Source organism: Ischnura elegans, chromosome 9, assembly GCF_921293095.1.
Source record: "Ischnura elegans chromosome 9, ioIscEleg1.1, whole genome shotgun sequence".
NCBI classification, from domain to species: Eukaryota; Metazoa; Arthropoda; class Insecta; order Odonata; family Coenagrionidae; genus Ischnura; species Ischnura elegans.
In genome coordinates, this window is record NC_060254.1 from 38,650,589 (window position 1) to 38,668,725 (window position 18,137).

The 18,137-nt window shown below is 37.2% G+C and overlaps 2 protein-coding genes across 5 annotated transcripts in view; one reads left to right on the forward strand and one right to left on the reverse strand.

Annotated features, from left to right (window-relative positions):
* Nucleotides 1–10,696, reverse strand: part of LOC124166007 (arginine/serine-rich protein PNISR-like) — a 32,467-nt gene extending 21,771 nt beyond the window's left edge. Inside the window, exons 1-3 of the mRNA XM_046543584.1 lie at nt 10,537–10,696; nt 10,269–10,360; nt 4,509–4,808 (exon numbers count right to left, since the gene is read on the reverse strand). Coding sequence (XP_046399540.1) covers nt 4,509–4,808; nt 10,269–10,344 — 376 coding nt within the window. The 5' untranslated portion in view covers nt 10,345–10,360; nt 10,537–10,696. The remainder of the gene's footprint in view (nt 1–4,508; nt 4,809–10,268; nt 10,361–10,536) is intronic.
* A 92-nt stretch (nt 10,697–10,788) lies between these two features.
* Nucleotides 10,789–14,978, forward strand: LOC124166008 (ubiquinone biosynthesis O-methyltransferase). Of its 4 annotated transcripts, none has more exons than XM_046543586.1 (7): nt 10,789–10,873; nt 11,123–11,229; nt 11,307–11,483; nt 11,573–11,699; nt 14,065–14,298; nt 14,381–14,537; nt 14,617–14,978. In XM_046543586.1, exons 2-7 carry the CDS (start codon nt 11,138–11,140, stop codon nt 14,742–14,744), a joined length of 915 nt encoding a protein of 304 aa, XP_046399542.1. In that variant the 5' UTR covers nt 10,789–10,873; nt 11,123–11,137; the 3' UTR covers nt 14,745–14,978. The 4 variants fall into 4 exon arrangements, with proteins under 4 accessions (XP_046399542.1, XP_046399544.1, XP_046399541.1 ...); XM_046543588.1 differs by having other exon boundaries at nt 11,331–11,483; XM_046543585.1 differs by having other exon boundaries at nt 10,822–10,939.
* Nucleotides 14,979–18,137: the final 3,159 nt, after the last annotated feature.

Below are 18,137 nucleotides of genomic sequence, written 5' to 3' on the forward strand. Positions count from 1 at the left end.
AAGAAAAAAATCAACCCATCCACAAACAATGGTTTCTTGGCACAAACTCGGACATAGACATGCAAAAATAAGGATATGATGCCAAAACAAACTCACCATTGTGGTCAAGCTGTTTGTTTACCAAATGTATAAGCTCGATTCATATTTCCTACATGTCAAAATCGACAAGCAATCACTGGTAAAGCCATCTATTGACAAACAGCAGGAACTTAGTTGTGCACCTAATATGCCTTATCGACTCCCAACTACAACAAATCGATTTATCAGCCAAGCTTACTAAAATTACGAAGCATAAATTGTTGCATTTTCATTTTTTGGTGCTTCCTTCGGTGGAACCAAAAGGTAGGAAATGAAAATTCACTTGATCAATACCATTCATGTATGTACTTAATTTTATTACCATGGTTATAAAATTAATGTGTACCTTGATAATGACACACTAACTTTGAAACCATGGCACATAATAAAGTAATAATATATGGCACATAATAGGTGTAGAATTTTCATTAACAGTAGCTTTTTCCTTGATAGAAATAATATTCAACCCACATTATCTAACATGGTATGAAGCCCCAAACATGAATTACACAATAGGAAAAATCTATACAGACTGTCCCAAGGGTCGTGTGTCATTTTTGACCTGTAATTTTAGTAACTTTGCAAAGAGAATTTTCGTGAAAATTGGCAAACTTATGGGGAAAGGTCCTAAGTTTTGTTGAGTGTACGCAAAATTTTACAATTTTGACCTTTCGACCTCACAAAGTGGGTCCAAACCAAAAATTTGAATTTGCCTTATGGGGTTTCAATGTTAAAAAAATCGAGATGGAAAAAAGTCCGAATTTCATTGACCAATATGTCAATTCTTAAGTTTACGTACATGAGAAACCCGAAAATAACACTATTATTTACGAAAATTCATCCGTTGACCCAGTAAGGTCAACGTCAATGTCATAAGGGTGGCAAAAGGAATAGCATACCAACAAAGGTGTCGATCCATGGGTTTTATAGGGTGCCCAAGTCATTGGTTTTGTCCAAATACATGTATTATTCACTAATTGACCTCCGAGGGTCACACTGGTGGTCAAAGGTCATAGAGTCAAACATCGAGCCATCATGACAACCAAGGTGTCAAACCATGGGTGTCAAAGGGTGCCAATGTCGGTTTTTCAGTTCATAGATCCATATAACAGATTTTTTTGACCTCCGAAAATCATAATGGGGGTCAAAGGTCGTAGGAAAAATATGCAACGCACTTACCCCTCCTTCCTTCCAAAATTTTTCCATTTCCTCGCATTCTTTTCCGACAGGCCTCCCATGCCCTCTTATTTTCACGCCGCAGTTGATTATTTATTTCGCTAAACATTCTTTTGATATGCTGCCCAAAGTGAAAGACAAAACTCCGTTTAAAAAGATATTGGCTACGTCCGAAACCATAAGGCAAAACATAAAAGAAATGGATGAATCCAGCTTTTATTTTGACTGCATCATTCAATGTGATAAAAATTTGACGATTGAAGAGAAATATCATTAAACGACAAAATTAATAGGATAATAAACTGAAATGTGAAGATGGAGTGTTCATTGTGCTTGTCAACCATCCAATTGTAGAAATGGTTTCGATTGCCATACCCTTCTTCTCGAATTTCCTGCAACATTACACTTTCGAGGGCTTCAAGTTTAGAATATTTAAAGTTCGTTATAATGCACACCTGGAATTGTCCAGTACACGCTGCGCGGACAATAATTCGCAGCGGCAAATGCATCTTAATGGAGATGCCAAGACGAATCCACCACTGCATGTCTCTGCTTTGATGAGATTGTTTGGTGTTCAACAATCTCATCAAAGCAGAGACATACCCAACCAATTTGCAAGTTTCAATGTGAAGTGAGGTCCTGATAAATTTGCTGCCGGTAATGTTTGCAGGACAAGGGACAGGGGAACTGCGGTCTTTACAGTCAAACTGGGAATTTTTCTAAACTACTTATTTAACATATTTTTAGGACTTTCATGGGAGAAAATCACAACCATTAACTTGAGCATTGCCAATGGAGGTCTAATAAATGAAAAGCGGCATAAATGGGTATTGCCATTTGCTTGGTAATCTTTAAAACCAATGGGATTTCAGCGTAGTTATCGAGAAAGTCCTATGTGGCATTTGACCTCCTTAGGACCCTCTTTGAAGAGAGAATTAGAGGAAGAATATGGACACAAGAGTCGGGCAAAAGGATGTCTAGGGAAATAAATAATCAACAACGGCGTGAAACTAAGAGGGCAAGGTAGGCTTGTCCGAAAACACAGTGGATATGTGTACTACGCCACTCACTTCGTCACTCTTCAAAACCTTTGGTTGGGGGCATTAGGTTTCCTATTATTTCAAAACATACCTCTATGACCTTTGACCCCCATTAGGTCCCTTGCTGGTAAAAAAAATCGACAATAAGGATTTACAAACTGCAAAACTGACTTGGGCACCCTTTAAAACCTATCGTTTGACACCTTGGTTGTCATATTGGCCCGACGTTTAACTCTATGACCTTTGACCCCCATTGTGACCCTTGGAGATCAAATAATCAACAATATGGATCTATGAACTGAAAAACCAACATTGGCACCCTTAAAAACCTATGGTTTGACACCTTGGTTGTCATGATGGCCCGACGTTTAACTCTATGGCCTTTGACCCCCATTGTGACCCTCGGAGGTCAAAAAATCAACAATACGGATCTATGAACTGCCTAACCAACTTTGGCACCCTTCAAAACCTATGGTTTGACACCTTGGTTTTCACAATGGCCCGACTTTTAACTCTATGACCTTTGACCCCCACTGTGACCCTCGGAGGTCAATTAGCGAATAATACGGGTATTTGGACAATACCAATGACTTGGGCACCCTATAAAACCCATGGATCGACACCTTTGTTGGTATGCTATTCCTTTTGCCACCCTTATGACATTGACCTTACTGGGTCAATGGTTGAATTTTCGTAAATAAAAGTGTTATTTTCGGGTTTCTCATGTACGAAAACTTATGAATTGACATATTGGTCAATGAAATTCAGACTTTTTTCCATCTCGATTTTTTAAACATTGAAACCCCATAAGGCAAATTCAAATTTTTTGTTTGGACCCACTTTGTGAGATCAAAAGGTCAAAATTGTAAAATTTTGCTTATACTCAACAAAACTTAGGACCTATCCCTATAAGTTTGCCAATTTTCACGAATATTGCTCTTTGCAAAATTACTAAAATTACAGGTCAAAAATGACATACGACCCTTGGGACAGTCTGTACATATTATATAAAATTAAGTACAGTGTGTCCTCGTTTAACGTCGTCCCGTTTAACGTTGTTTCACGATAACGTTGTCCAAAAATTGAAACCCTTGATCATTTAACGTCGTTATTGCTTCGCGATAACGTTGTTCAAATTATGCGCGGCGAAAAAAAAATGAATGGCGAATAGGACGCAAGCGCATCTGATGTATAGTAAATATTACTATATTAATGCGATTGGTAATTTTCGCTCGACAGAAAAGGTTGGTGTGGGTAGCGTATGTTAAATATGCGTCTGAGCGAATAATTATCGCCTCATTTACCCATTATCCGTTTATTTTCTGATGCCAACCGAAAAAAATGTCCACGAAGAAGAGTGGCTATCCTGGCGGTTCTTCAGACGTGAAGAAAAAACGGCGATATTAGAACAAAAACTTGGTATTATTAAAAGAATTGAAGAAGGTGCAACTGCTGGAGAGATCGGTCGAGTTTTAGGTTTGCAGGTCGAGTTTTTACAATTAAAATTTCTTCTGTTACTGAAAATATCGATGTTTCGCCATTAAAATACTTTCTTTTTAGTTTTTATATTTCATTTAATAATGCCTTCTTCCCAACCTTTTCGTTATGAAAATTCCTTTCGTTTCGAATGAATCGTTATCATGCTGAAGTGAATAATCGGTAATGAATGTTACTCGCGATTTCCGCCGGGTTAAAGAATTCATATCATCACGAAAATTGACACGCCCATCATCCTCGTGCTTCCGAGTGTCAGATTCAGATTTTTTTCGTTTTGGCCTGATTCAGGTGTCTCCCGATTGGTCACAAAGTCTGCTTAAAGTTACGGCTCCGATAATTGGCCTCCTTGGATTCTCGCCCGGGAAATTCTGGATTCTTCACGAAGAAATGAATTGTTAGGAACGTGGCTAGGAACCAATTAAAATTTTTTACATTGTTTCTTATGGGAAACACTGCATCGTTTAACGTTGTTTCGCTTAACGTCGACTTTTTCAGGAACGAATCAACAACGTTAAACGAGGACTCACTGTATATAAAGTATGCTTCATACACTAAGGTTCTATGATTGATTTTCCACATTTCTCCAATAACATTATCAACAAAAGTTATATATATTTAATTATCTGACCAACAATGAATCAGAATTAAAAGATAGATGTAATACTAATTGATCAAGAGTTATATTAATTTTCATTAATACTGGTATCATTGTCATACCTGGTGGAGGAGCAGAGGTGACAGGAGGATTCACTGATGCTGCAGAGGCAACAGTTACCCCTGCAGTAATGTCCTCCTCCTCTTCCTTAGCATCCATTTCCATTGGAGCTTCCCCGCCTTCTTCCGCATCCCTTGGCGTGACATCCTTTGTCTTTGCCCCCTCCTGCGATCGCTGTTGCTGAGGGGGCAGTGGGGGTGGAGGAGGCGGGGGAGGGGGAGGAGCTTGGAGCTGGACTGGGGGAGGAACAGAATGGGATTCCTTCATCTTTATCCATTGTTGCGCTAATGCAGCCCAGTCAACTGAAAGACAAAATTAAGGAGATGAGTGATATATGTTGTAGTATGGGATGGTATTTGTTAGACATTTGTAAACCATTGATTTTTTTAAACTTGCATTTAGATGTTGAATAAAAACTATTGAGCTATGTCGCTGTGTCAATTCTTGGATGGCCCCAATGTTTCCCGACCGATGCTGGTCGCTTTCTCAAGGGATTCTGAATCCCTTGTGCGACCCTTGCGAATCCCTTGAAAGCGACCAGCATCGATCGGTAAACATTGGGGCCACCCAAGAATTGACGCGGCGACATAGCCTAAAAGTCATTATCAAACATGATGAGTACCCGCGAAAGTTTTAACGAAGAATTGAATTGAGATATTACTAATATTTGCCTAAGATCAAGCTGTAACAGATGCTACACTTGATATTTAAGACACATCAAATTACAAGCATAATTACAATAAAAGAAAGAAAATAATAAAAAGAAAACACAGGATACAGTCATATCAATTCATACAATGGACAAAAAGCACATAAAATAAATCAGTAACCATTGAGAAATTCTGGTACCGAGTAAAACATTTTTGATAATAAGTATGTGATCAAATGCCCCACAAATACAGCCTTATTCTTGGGCATCCGCAGGGAGATTTTATAAAGCTAAAAGCCCATAAAATAAGGACCAGCAGCTGCATTTCTTACATCAGCAAAAGTAGCATGTAGCTGATCATTTTGCTTATTGGAATATTCAAGTCCCTAATTTTTTTTTAATCAGGTAATTTCTTTGGTTCATATAAGAACATAAAAAGATCAACTACAAAGATTGAGCTGATCATTCATAAAACTAGTGTTTCCAGGGAAGTTCATACTTCAGTAATATATTTTAATGAAAGTGAGAACTGAACTCTTTAATCTAATCTGATTCAAGGCAATACATGACTGCCACCAATGCAACTAAAGGAAAAACTATGTCATTACTAAATTACCCAAAAAATACATACCCACTAAAAACTATGTGGCAAGATGTTTGAAGAGATTCCCAACCATACGTGGCACTTCTGTGAAATTATATACTCTAGTTTTGAACAATCCTTTTACTTCTACTATCCTAATGACTCAACTCAAGTTGTTTTTGAACACTCATGTTTTTTTCAACTACGGCTTGACTTTTGAGTAGCTTGCACACTCCTATTACTAGGAGAAGGCAGCCAATAGCCAATGTAATTTTTGTCATGAAGGAAGGGTAAGGAAGAAAGGATGGAGAGAGACCCAGTATCAGTAGAGGTCTATTCTAAGGCCTGATTACAGGATGCATTAATGAACACGAGTCAAAATCTATACATATATATATAAAAGAAAGTCAAAAATCGTGTAAGTTACACCATTTATAACTCAAGAGCAACTATATCAATTTTAATGATATTTGGTTTTTTGGATTCGTATCAGCCCCAGATAACAGAATAAACATGAAAAATGGCAAAATTTCACAAAAAATAACCTTGACTTATTGTTAGGGGTATTTTTTAGGAGTTAGTAATACTGCAAAGGCCATCAAGTCAGTCAAAACTAGATGATTTATTTTTCTGATTTTAAGATAGAGCTTCGTAACAATATTTTAAAAATTTTTAATGTTAAAACACATTAAAAATACATAAATAATACTCAAATCATTATATTTGCGCTAAGCCCACCTCGAGTTGAGTCGTCAACAAACACGTCACTACCGTGTGAGTAAACAAATCTCCGAACAATTGCTGACTACCGTCAATGATCGTATCCTGTCGACGAATCAAGCAGATCGATTTTATTTCCTCGGAATTTTTTCAATTTCATTTCATCAAAAGATAATATCATCAGCTAAGTATTTCTGAATGTGATTGATAACCACAAAAAACAAAAATGGGTGAGCAATTCTGGCGGCTAAGAACGCAGACGTGGATCACTTAACCTTCGCAATTCAGAATCAAATCATTGGTACTCTGGATTCACTCAATTATGTTGACCATGTAAAAAACGAAGACAAGTCATCAACAACTATCATCTGAATTTTTAAACTTCTCGGCTGTGCCTGGCTTACCACCCCACAATTTACTGCTGAAGGTTGGCTCGGTGGTCATGATGCTTCCAATCCTAAACCAACTAAAAGTATGCAATGAAACATGCTTGGTGGAAAAAACTTATAATCGAAGTGATTCACGCGTTTATGCTCAAAGAAAAATTCACAGATGAGAAAGTTCTCATTCTGAGGTTTACCATTATCCCAACCGATATGCCCTTTGAGTTTAAAGAAATTTGATTTCCGACTTGTGCTGCATTCGCCATGACAATTAATAAATCATAAGGTGAGTGCATGTGGTCTGAATCTAGAAAACTCATGTTTTTCGTAAGGTTAAATATATGTGCTATGTTCATGTGTTGGTAAATTGTCCGCATTATTTGTTCTTGGGCCTGATTCAAAACAAAAACTGTTGTATATCATTAGGTACTTTACTCAAGAGTACACAGCCAAATGTGTAGGGTAGATCGGGGCACTTTCACGTTTGTGACATGTTTATGCAGGGCACTTTTCCGGACTAAGTTATTAAAATCGGTACAACCACTCTTTATTTACAAATGGTGTACCTAAACTGTTCATTTATTGTTATTGGTGGTACGAAGTTCGCCAGGTCAGCTAGTATGTACATAAATGAATTCAAGAATGAATTTTAAATGCATAGTGCAGCCACCCCACTCGTACAAATGCACGAATAGAACATGGAACATCTTCTTATTTGATTCACGCAATCACACGTTTTATTCTTGTTCACCAAAATGATTTGTGCATTCACATGTTAACTGGTACAGGTAGCTATACGTTGTAACAAGATCTTTCATGAAAGAAATCAAAGGGGACCGAGGCTTTACATCCAATCCAATAGATCTAGTGCTGTACTTGAAGCACCTTCCAAAAAACACTCAAGCAAGTATTGACGTTCCTCTGAAAAATCTCATTCCTGCAAAGACCCTAAGGATTTGAACCCAGGCCAAATGTAAAAAGCCAACCCTTAGGCGACTATGCCAACCAATCAACCTAGAGTCACTGACTCTGTAAACATACAGAGTTCAGGTGGCAAAACAGTGATATCCAAATCATATCATCATAATAGTGCCACCCTATCCTGCCTCTTCTTGATTGCTTCCACTCATCTTACATTATCTCATGTTCACAAACAAGGGTGCAGAATTTAGATAATCAATAGAAGTGTAGTAAACAATTAAACTCCTAGAGCCAGTTCAGCATATGAGTACAGTAAATACTCAACTAAGGAAATTTCAGAGATACGAATATTCAAAAAATTCAAGCGTGCCAAAAATTTCAAATTTGGCGCCATTGAGGTTGGGCGATGCAACAAGGTATGGCACAGAGGAACACACATTTTGTATCTAACCAAGTATCAATTAAACCATCCTGAAGTCAGGAACTGTTCAGCCAGTGAAGATGAACCAGAGGCAGAAAAATGCCAATCAAATTCTTGGGAGTGGAAGTGGATTCTCACTGGCTTCAGACCAAATGTGTGACATGGAATTTACCGGAGATGGAGGATTTTAGAAGGCAGTAGGTGGCTCATGGGACACAATTCACATTTTTTTTCCAATAAGTAACAAACACGATCACGGGATAGAGAAATAGGTATGCTGGAAAAATATCGCAACAAAACTTTAAACCAATAAATGCAATCACCAGGTTGTGGAAAGTACGTCAACATCTAGATATTGAGGTTACTTGAAATATAAGCAAGTTTACTTTTTAATAAAATAAGCAAAAGCATTCTGAAGTGGCACTGGTGTATCCCTGAGAAAGGTGGGCCATTCCAATTATATAGAAAATCATAATGATGCCATGATTAGGTACCTGATGGTCACTAATAACTATTTTTATCATCACTTGGGAGACAGGGCTATAGATCTTGACCAAAGAATATTTAAAAAAAAAACACCTATTTAAAAACAAGATGAAGGGCTGAAAAAGCTAAGCAGGGGCAGTTATAAGCCATAAAAAAGTGATGATACTGCCCGCTAAAATTTAAGAACGTAAGTAAAGAAAACAGCGAAGAATGTACAGCCAATAGGAAAATTGAAGGAGGCTCATAAATAGCCAGCATTACAAGAATCAGCTGATAGAAAAATAGTAGAAGATTAGATTGAGAAAAACGGAAGATAAGTGAAAAAATACAAAGGTAATAGATGATACAATTCTGAGCTTAAAAGCTATTAGGATACAAATGTAAGGGGTACCATCATGGAAAAAGTAAGGGAATGTGAAAACTGCGGGAGTTGAAAAACTTGATATAAGATAATGTGGAATTACATTAGCTTTAAAGAGAGCAAAGATTGAGAAACATGATGTTAATTTTTCAGAACATGTACAAAACAATCTTCTAGAAGGAAATATAGATCTATGCTGTCTTTAAAATAGTGGAAAACCATTTTCCTGGAATAAAAATAGAATGTCCCTAAGGGATAAAAATGGAGACCTTAAGATTTAAAAGGAAGAAAATATGGAGAGATGGAAGGCATATCCGGAAGAGTTGTAATACAGAAACAATTTTGACATCTACAAGAAAGAAGAAACATTACCAGATGATTATAATCTATTGAAAGAGCATTTTGGAAATTCCATTAAATGACTACTCCTAAGTTTCTCAGCAGACCCTCCACAAGTAACCTGATACAATTCCTCACATAAAAATACTTCCATGTATGAAAAACTATTTCTTTAATCCTTTCGTTAAAACAGAAATATTCATGCATAGGATGAGCAAAGATATATTAGAAATAATTTTGAAATTTCTTTCTCGGGTGTTGCTGAATCTAGAGAATGTTTTGCTTCTGCTTATTTCACATTATTGAAGAAATCAGTTTTCCTAATTAATAATTTTCAGGAAAACAAATACAGGTAAGCAACCAATTATAGACACGAATAAAGATTGAAACTCTCAAAAATCATAATATGAATCTCATTTACAAGCAAATAAATAACACACGTCTGATGAGTACAGAAATCGGTCATAACACGTTTAGTTCATAGGCTAAAACTTTTCACAAAAGGTAACGCTAACGATAGCGTAATTAAGTCCTACGCATAATTACCCTTAGCTTGGGTTTCTGACATGGCATGGATTTCTAGTAAACATTCTCTCTTAGAATTCAGTATCAACTATATCATAAGTACACTGACATGTAGTTTTTATAAAAATGAAGAGGTCATACAAATAACTATTTACGGGAACAAAATCATTGTTAAAACGATATTTTAAATAATAGGAAAACAAATAGGCAATTGATTAGCCGTCACACCTTAAGCATCACCATTGATTACATGTAAATGAATCGAATAACTGAAAGCATCATACATAGTAGTTGAAAAAAATGCAGCATCGCAAATCACCACGGACACATTATAAAACACTTTTCAATTGCACTAAACAAAGCAACCCACTTACTTTGCTCATGTGATACATTTTGATACGCCGAAGGGTTGAGAGCCCATTGCGTCCACTGCGGGCCACCGGACCACATATTGTGATAGGACTAACTGGAATGAAATAACAAGAAATGAGATATCATACTCACATAAATATAAAGATTTGAATTACAGGGGGGCAATACAATTAAACAGCGCCTATGAACAGCAACCGGCCACAATCGTAGACGAAAGCAACAACCGTCCACCCAAAATGTGATAACGCATCCAGTAACTTCCATACTCACCACAGTAACTTGATTCTATTCAAAGAAGACAAACGTTTGAAATAGAACCAACTGCCCCGTGAATTATAACAATAATCTACCAGCTGCCCGGATAATTACATATTCTTGGAGTACCCGACGAATATGTATCTTAAATCCGCCTAATCTGCATATGCACCATAAAAAATTTCTAGGTCCGACAGAAACCATTTACCAGCGATTATCGATTCTATCGTTGGTTAGCAATCGATTTGCAAAAAAACAATTGACGTATTGAAAACGCCTTCTCACATGAATGTTTATTTGTATTTATGGCAGATATTTATAAACACGACGGCTGCATTATATAATATTACAAGTATGTAAAATGAGTTATATCAAGCTTTTTATTTCTTTGGAAGAATACAGTGTCGCAATAAATAAGGTATTTTATAGCGTACGTAATGAATTAGTTTAGAACTTATGATGCAGTATTTTACCGACTGCTTTGCACCTCTTTCATAAAAATGTCTGTAATTGAAGTTAAGGATTACTATTGAGGATGAAGGTCTTGCATTTATGAAGACGTAGAGTAATGGATATTTTTGGCTCTCTCATTAAACTTCAGCTCTAGGTATTTGCCATGCATAGCTTCCGGATCAGTATTATTTATTGTAAGTCGGTCGTGAGACGTTCCACCGAATCTAAATGTATAGGTGCTGTTCCAAGGGTATGGTACGTGTAGTGTATCATTTAATAGATTGACAAGTAATTGTGTGATTCCAAAAGCTCTAGTATCTCAATATTTTCAGTTTGTCAAAATTTCTTCTTTCAAGGGTGAAATACTGCTCCTCGCAGTCTGCAAATAAGAACCCTGCCCCTGGAAGAACGGTGGACGAGGATGAAATTCGAAATTTCGGAAACCTTGCTGACAAGTGGTGGGATGAAGACGGCGAGTTCAAAGCCTTGCATTCTCTAAATAAGCTAAGGTCCGCATTGAGTTGTTTCGCTGGAATTCACCGAGTTTACTTTTTCCTGAGATACTATTTCTCTAACTTTTTGTCCTTTGATTTTTTAGGGTGCCATTTGTGAGAGATGGTCTTGTTAATTCCGGGCAAGTAGATCCTAAGAAAGCCGGTTCTGGAAAACCCTTGGAAGGTTTAAAAGTTTTAGATGTGGGCTGTGGTGGAGGAATCTTGAGTGAGGTTCGTATTTCGTTGAAGTTTTTTAGCAATAGTATGCCCTACTTATTACTCTGAATTGGATGTAGATTGGGAAATGTTCTTTGGGGTTTGTCTAAAGAAATAGTAGACCAACTTTAGTCATTTTTTGTAGAAAATTTATGTCACTCATTTATAAAATAATATTCTATTTTAATTTCATCAATGTTTTGAGGAAGAATGAATGAGTCATGAAGGAAGACAGAATGTAATGAATGACAATAAACTCATATGTTTCAAGTTAGGTCGCAGCCAAGAAAATTTTGGATTGGGTGCTTATGGAGTGTGTAGTGATTGTGAAAGGATTCCCTACAGTTGCTTAAGGCTGTATTTCTCAAAAACATTCAGTGGGGGTTGCACTCCATTATTCGCATTCCTCCTGCTGTCTTGGCCTTGGATCAAGTGTATGGCTTGTTTTTTGGTCTTGAAGATGCCGATGTGAGCGATGAAAAGTGTGAAATTAGAAATGCATTGTGTATGGTGCGAGAGGAAGAACACTGGAAAGCCTAGGGAAGATGCCAATTTGGGATTAATATCATTGTGGATACTGCAAAGAGAAGGTAGATAGAAGGCTTGACACTTTTAATGCTTAATTGGCAAAATGAAAGCATATATTTCGACTCAGATTATATTTATCTTTTTAAGCTCTATTAGTATCCCAAACACGTTAATTGATGCTAAGAGGTTATGTGCTATGTAATCCTTCTGATTCAAGAATCAATTAATACTCATAATTAATTATCGTACAATAAGCTATATGCTTGAAAATTTTAAACCTGTAACCAGGAGCAGATCCAGGATTTTTTCTGGGGGGGGGGGCACAAGGGACGTCTGACTGGCAAACGATCTTCTCATACTTGAGATTGAAAACAAGATACAACAATTACTTTACGAAATATTCTATTTATTTTAATACAAAAGTTATCAATATGAAATTAAATGACTGAGGCTCCGTTTCAAATAAAACGAATGCACTGATTATAACCGAATTAAAAATTTTGCCTATTTTTTGAAACTCTGGAGGAGGGGGGCACCCCTTGCCTATGCCTGTAACCAGGTGCGGATCTAGGATTTCTTTCTGGGGAGGCACAAGGATACCTTGTAGTACAAAAGGAAAGCAATGATAATGGGACCATATTAAAAATCTTGCATATTTTTTAAGGGTCTGGAGTGGCACGTTCCCCCCCCCCCCCCCCCCCCCCCCCTTCCTCTAGATCCTCCTATGCGTTTAACCTCTGTTCAGCAATCAGTGGCAGATTAGGCTTTTTCTGTATCACAAGTAGTCACTGGGAGGTTCTTGTTTGACATCTAGTACTGTTCCAAAAAAAATCTGTTTTTTCTTGAGAGGGCCAAGGGAAATTTTGGTTGGGGCCATTGGAACCTATTTTCTCTCAGACGCTGCTGTTTACATGGCTAAAAGACCATATGAGATAATATTAGAAAATAATGGTTTTAGTTTTATTCTGTCTTATTATGAGAAATAGCCATTAGTCAAGAGAAGAGTAAGTCCTGTTTCAGCTTTTGCAGAATCAGATGTTTGCTGTCACCACCTGAAGATGGTTGCAATGGCTGGCGTTAGAGGAGGTGGTTGGAGATGATGGTTGCTGGCTTTCGCTTTAGAAATGGAAGGACCCAAGGTATTTTCAGGGCAGAAAAATATGTTATTGTGGAGAGAGCCTGACGCATCATTCCATTTCTACTTATCGCTTCTTAAGCCAAGTATCCATAACAAAATTCCGTCTATTCAACCCTATCCCCAATAACTTTTTTTCTGCCCCAAAAATATTCCTAAAGCGAGAGCCAGTACTCATTTCATCCAGCCACCCCCTCAAATTCCCAGTCATGCCATTACTCCAGTCTTTGTGTAGTGAATGCAAATACCTAAATACCTGATACTGCAATCGCCACAATCAGCCAACAAGAATTCGACAACTCCACCGGTCTGGTATTACTATCAATACATATTCTCTTCCTACCACAGTTTACATTTGACTAATTTTACCTGTTATAGCTCACCCCTATTTTGTACTCAAGATTATAGGTGCATTACGATTTGCATTCCTTCGTTGCAGTTTCCATTGCTGTAAAATGAAATTTTCTCTCTTTTAAAGTTGATATCTTGAAGAATTACGTTGCATTAATTATATTACGTCTACTATATTATAGTTATATGAGCTAGTGGAAGGGAATTTAATGAGTTGTGCAGCTTAAAAAATCTGGGAGTGAAAATGTGGATATCTACTGTATTTTCTTTTTGTTATCTTAGTCAGTAGCTTTTTATAGATAGGATATGTTTTTATTCCATGTATTATTCCTTAACTCTTTACTCTTGGTAAATTTGTTCTAATAGCCACTGGCTAGACTTGGAGCCCAAGTGGTTGGCTTGGATGCTAGTCCAGAATCAATTGCCATAGCTGATCTCCATGCTGAGAAAATGGTCCATAGACCACGTTATGTGTGTGAAACAATAGAAGACCATTCAGAAAATAATTGTCAACACTATGATGCAGTAGTCTTGTCAGAAGTTATCGAGCATATTCAGAACAAAGATATATGCCTGCAACTTTGTACAGGCATGCTCCAAGTAAGTGATAGATTCAAAAACTATCGTGAAGTTTGTCATTCTTTTATTAGTCAGTTTAATTTCACATAATTTTCATTGTCAGCCTGGAGGATCTATTTTCATGACTACATTGAATCGTACTTGGCTGTCCCAGTTGGGGATCTTTGGCTCAGAGTATGTACTGCGACTTTTACCTCCAAGAACTCATCAGCATGAAAAGTTCATTAGCCCTCAAGAATTGCAAACGATGCTTCAGAAATGTAAGTATGCTTGAAGTTCTGGGCAAAAGTTTTGTCTTTATTTAAGTGGCTCTTATTACTTTTTTAAATTTTCCTGCAGATGGATGTTCTACAAAATTGATTCACGGAATGATGTACAACTTTTTGAACAATAAGTGGAGCTGGTCAAAGAGCACAGGCATTAATTATGCTCTGCAAGCAGTTAAACAGAAACAAGATGTATGTTGATCTTAACATGTTCCTAATCGCTCTGCTACGTTGCCATTAACTATAAAGGGGCACAATATTTCTGCATTTTCCACGTGACAGCCTTAATTCACATTGAAATGCAGCTGTGGTTGATTTTGAGGTGATTGGAAACTTCAGCTGAAGGGATTTGATCTTAATGTTTGGTTTTTGCAGGTGCCTTATATGTAGTGTAAATTATATTTTAAAATGTTCTAATAAAATTGTTAATAAGAAGTGTGTTTGTATGATTTTTTTTTTAATTTTGAGCTTATATTTTTTTAATATATACTTACCGGTAGTAGTAGATGTAGATTGAGTTTTTCAATAGGGTGGTTTCCTATTATTTTTTTATTGGCTAAATCGAAAGATTATTACTCCTGGAGTACGTATTTCACGCTTTTAGATTTTTAAATGACGATATCTATTTTTCGCGATCAAATGAAAAGTGAAAAATTTCAAGCGCGCGAAAACGCGACGCGTAAGTAGGAATGAAGGGAAAAAGTCCGTACGACGCATTTCTGGTTCCCCCTCCCGCCTGGTAGGTGACCTTGATCGAGGCTCTGAGCGCTGATAGGACGCAGGATGCTAACGGGTAGCTGAGTACCTTCCTGTCTGGTAGCGCATGGCTTAAAAAAGGTTTATTAATACCTTATCAATCGAAGAAAACTTTCCGACCTTAGCCAGTTTTAATAGGTGATTATTAAGACATGTTTCCCTGAGCTCTGTGACTCATGCATGCACTGGTAGCCTCTGACGATGCATAACTCCTATCCTCTCGTGTAGAAACTAGGTCCCTGTGACGTCACGTGGAGTGGAATCGCATAGGCGCCAATCTGGCCTTTTTCAAATGAGGATAAAATTTGACCCTTGCCATTCGTCTAAACCGGTATTTCAAAAACCAAATAATTTGTGTATTATGAATACACTAATGGTGGGTAACGAATCGCCATCAATGCCTTTTGTTTTCTTTGATGAAGGAAACTACCCTATTGGCAAGTAGATTCATGCCAAGCCAAAAATGCATTTCTAATTGGTAACAGCATCCTTAGGCCTTTCTTTGCAATTCAGGGGCCCTATAAGAATGAAAGACAAAGGGAGCCTCTGAAATTTATTATTTAGGACTGTGCCCAATAGAAATGGGATAACCTATAAAGAGCCCAGTGTAATGGCTCTAGGCGATTTACTCCTTACGACGAAGAATTTAGCAACTATGTAATAGGTTATGATATAGTCAGAAGTACTTACTGCACAGCTGGTGCAGAGAATTACATTTTAACTGTTCAATAAGATTTCTTGTTAGCAAAAGTCAATATAGAAGTATTTATTGGATGAACCACGTGATGTTTTCCATAAAAACTATTTGTAATCCAGTCCCCCCGTCCAGGGCATGGTCGTTTGTGTACGTTTTCTTGTTACATTTGTTGAACACCCCGGTGTAAAATGGCCAATAAGAGCTGTATCCGGTGGTCTGAGCATAAAATAAAATAAATACATATACCCAGTTTTCTATGTTACTACATCATCGTAAGGATGGGCCTAACAAAAGCATAGCCAATTTGACATATTTTCAAAGAAGTGAAGATAAAAGAGTGGAGAGAGGTGGGGAACTATTGACCACATGTGCTTCATCTACTGATGATTCCAGGATAATTTACAAAAAGATAAGATTCAGAGCTGAAGTGAGGTGACAAAGTAATAAAATGGGTGTATGGATTTTGCGGTGTTTCATTACTAGGTTTATTGTTGTCAGCCAATTTTGGGGATCCACTTCGGCAGGATCATGGAATGGCAAAATTGCTAAGGAAAGAAACTGGTGTCCATGAAGGGGAGGAAATAGCCATGGTAAGTACACCATGTCAGTGTATGCTAGATTGACATCTCCTTGATAAGTCTCCAGTTTAAACAGTCACAAGAGTATAAAATGTTCAAAGACAGTATTTCCACAGGAAAAAAACTGAAAGGATAGAATAAGCAAAAATTTTCAACCCCTGATTAATTTCACTTTGAGTCAATTTGAACACAAATCCTTCAGAAAAATGATTACTAGACATCGTGTGTAACATGTTCTTCCTTGTGGAAGTGTAGATGTTTGAAATTCCTTTACTGTAAGTTAGGGATGTGTCATCGCCATAGGCTATTATTCTGTATGGAATTACACTGTTCTATTTGCCAGTATTATGCCAAAAGGCACAATAATATTGCATATTCTGACCCTGTTGCCATAAGGTATTCTGAACGGGTGTAATCTATGCTTAAATTACACCGGAAGGCGTAATTCTCTACATTTCTGTAGCACCGGTGCAATTCAGAATTCTGAGTGGGGTCAGAATAATATTACATCGTTTCCTGAACCGGGCTATTCGGTATTACACCCTGCGAATACAGAACTACAAATTTTGGGATTAAGATTGGGAGTGCAGCACAGCAGGACATTTATGTAGATAAGGTATACTCAGGACTGATCACCCGAACTTATTTGGGGGGTTTGAACTAGCTGATCAACCCACATCATTGCGGTCCTTAGAGAATTTGCATTTTTATTATTGGGGGCAGATTTAGGGGGAGTAACAGGGGTCACGATCCTCACCAAATTTGATGCTGAATATGATCCTGATTGGGGAAAAACTTACTATTCTTAGTACAGCACTAAAACTTGCACTTATTATAGCACAAGTTTTAAAGTTACTTGTACTAGATTCAATATATTGGACATGGTCATGAGGTTGAAATTTCACCACTATAGCGGTTAAATTTCAAGTGCTTTTTAAGTTAAGTTAAGTGCTTGTGTATGTCTACTTACACATGTCACTCCTAATTGTAAGGAGCAAAGAATCGACACAAAGATCATATTAAATGTCATTGGAGAAAATTCCACAAGCCTGGGAATTAAAACATGGGCATTTGACTTTATGGGCCACTGCACAGGCCCAGGGCTGCCCACAGACTTCTTTAATTGCCTTAGTATTAAAGGAACCTGAAAATATATATTTTTCTGCTCGGTGGTCCAGAAAGCCCAAGAACTGTGGTTTGATATCAAACCCAGGTATGAAATAATATTACCCAGTCCAAGGCATTTTTTTCTCAGGGAAATTCATACGAATTTCACTTTCATTTCCCAAAACAGCTAGGATAGGCTTCAAAAAATGCTTTGCATTTTAATACATTTATCGAAAAAGATAGCGAAGAATATCTTTTAATGAATCCCCTAACGTGTTTTAGATGATCTTATTTATTTATGTGGACTTCCTACCTTTGTAGAAAAGAAGTCCAACATGCTAATAAAAAATTAGATTTTCGTGAATTACCGGTAACGAAAAAAACATATAATATTAATTTTATATCAAATTCCTCCAAAACGCTCGAAAAACCACAGGTTTTGTCCACAGGCCTGTT

Bases quoted from the DNA above. Each gene is read 5' to 3' on its own strand.
- LOC124166008 (XM_046543586.1), top strand. From the start codon at position 11,138: ATGCATAGCTTCCGGATCAGTATTATTTATTGTAAGTCGGTCGTGAGA. The intron at 11,484-11,572 runs GTCCGCATTGAG...TTGATTTTTTAG, and splicing joins CATTCTCTAAATAAGCTAAG to GGTGCCATTTGTGAGAGATG. The intron at 14,299-14,380 runs GTAAGTGATAGA...TTTCATTGTCAG, and splicing joins TTTGTACAGGCATGCTCCAA to CCTGGAGGATCTATTTTCAT.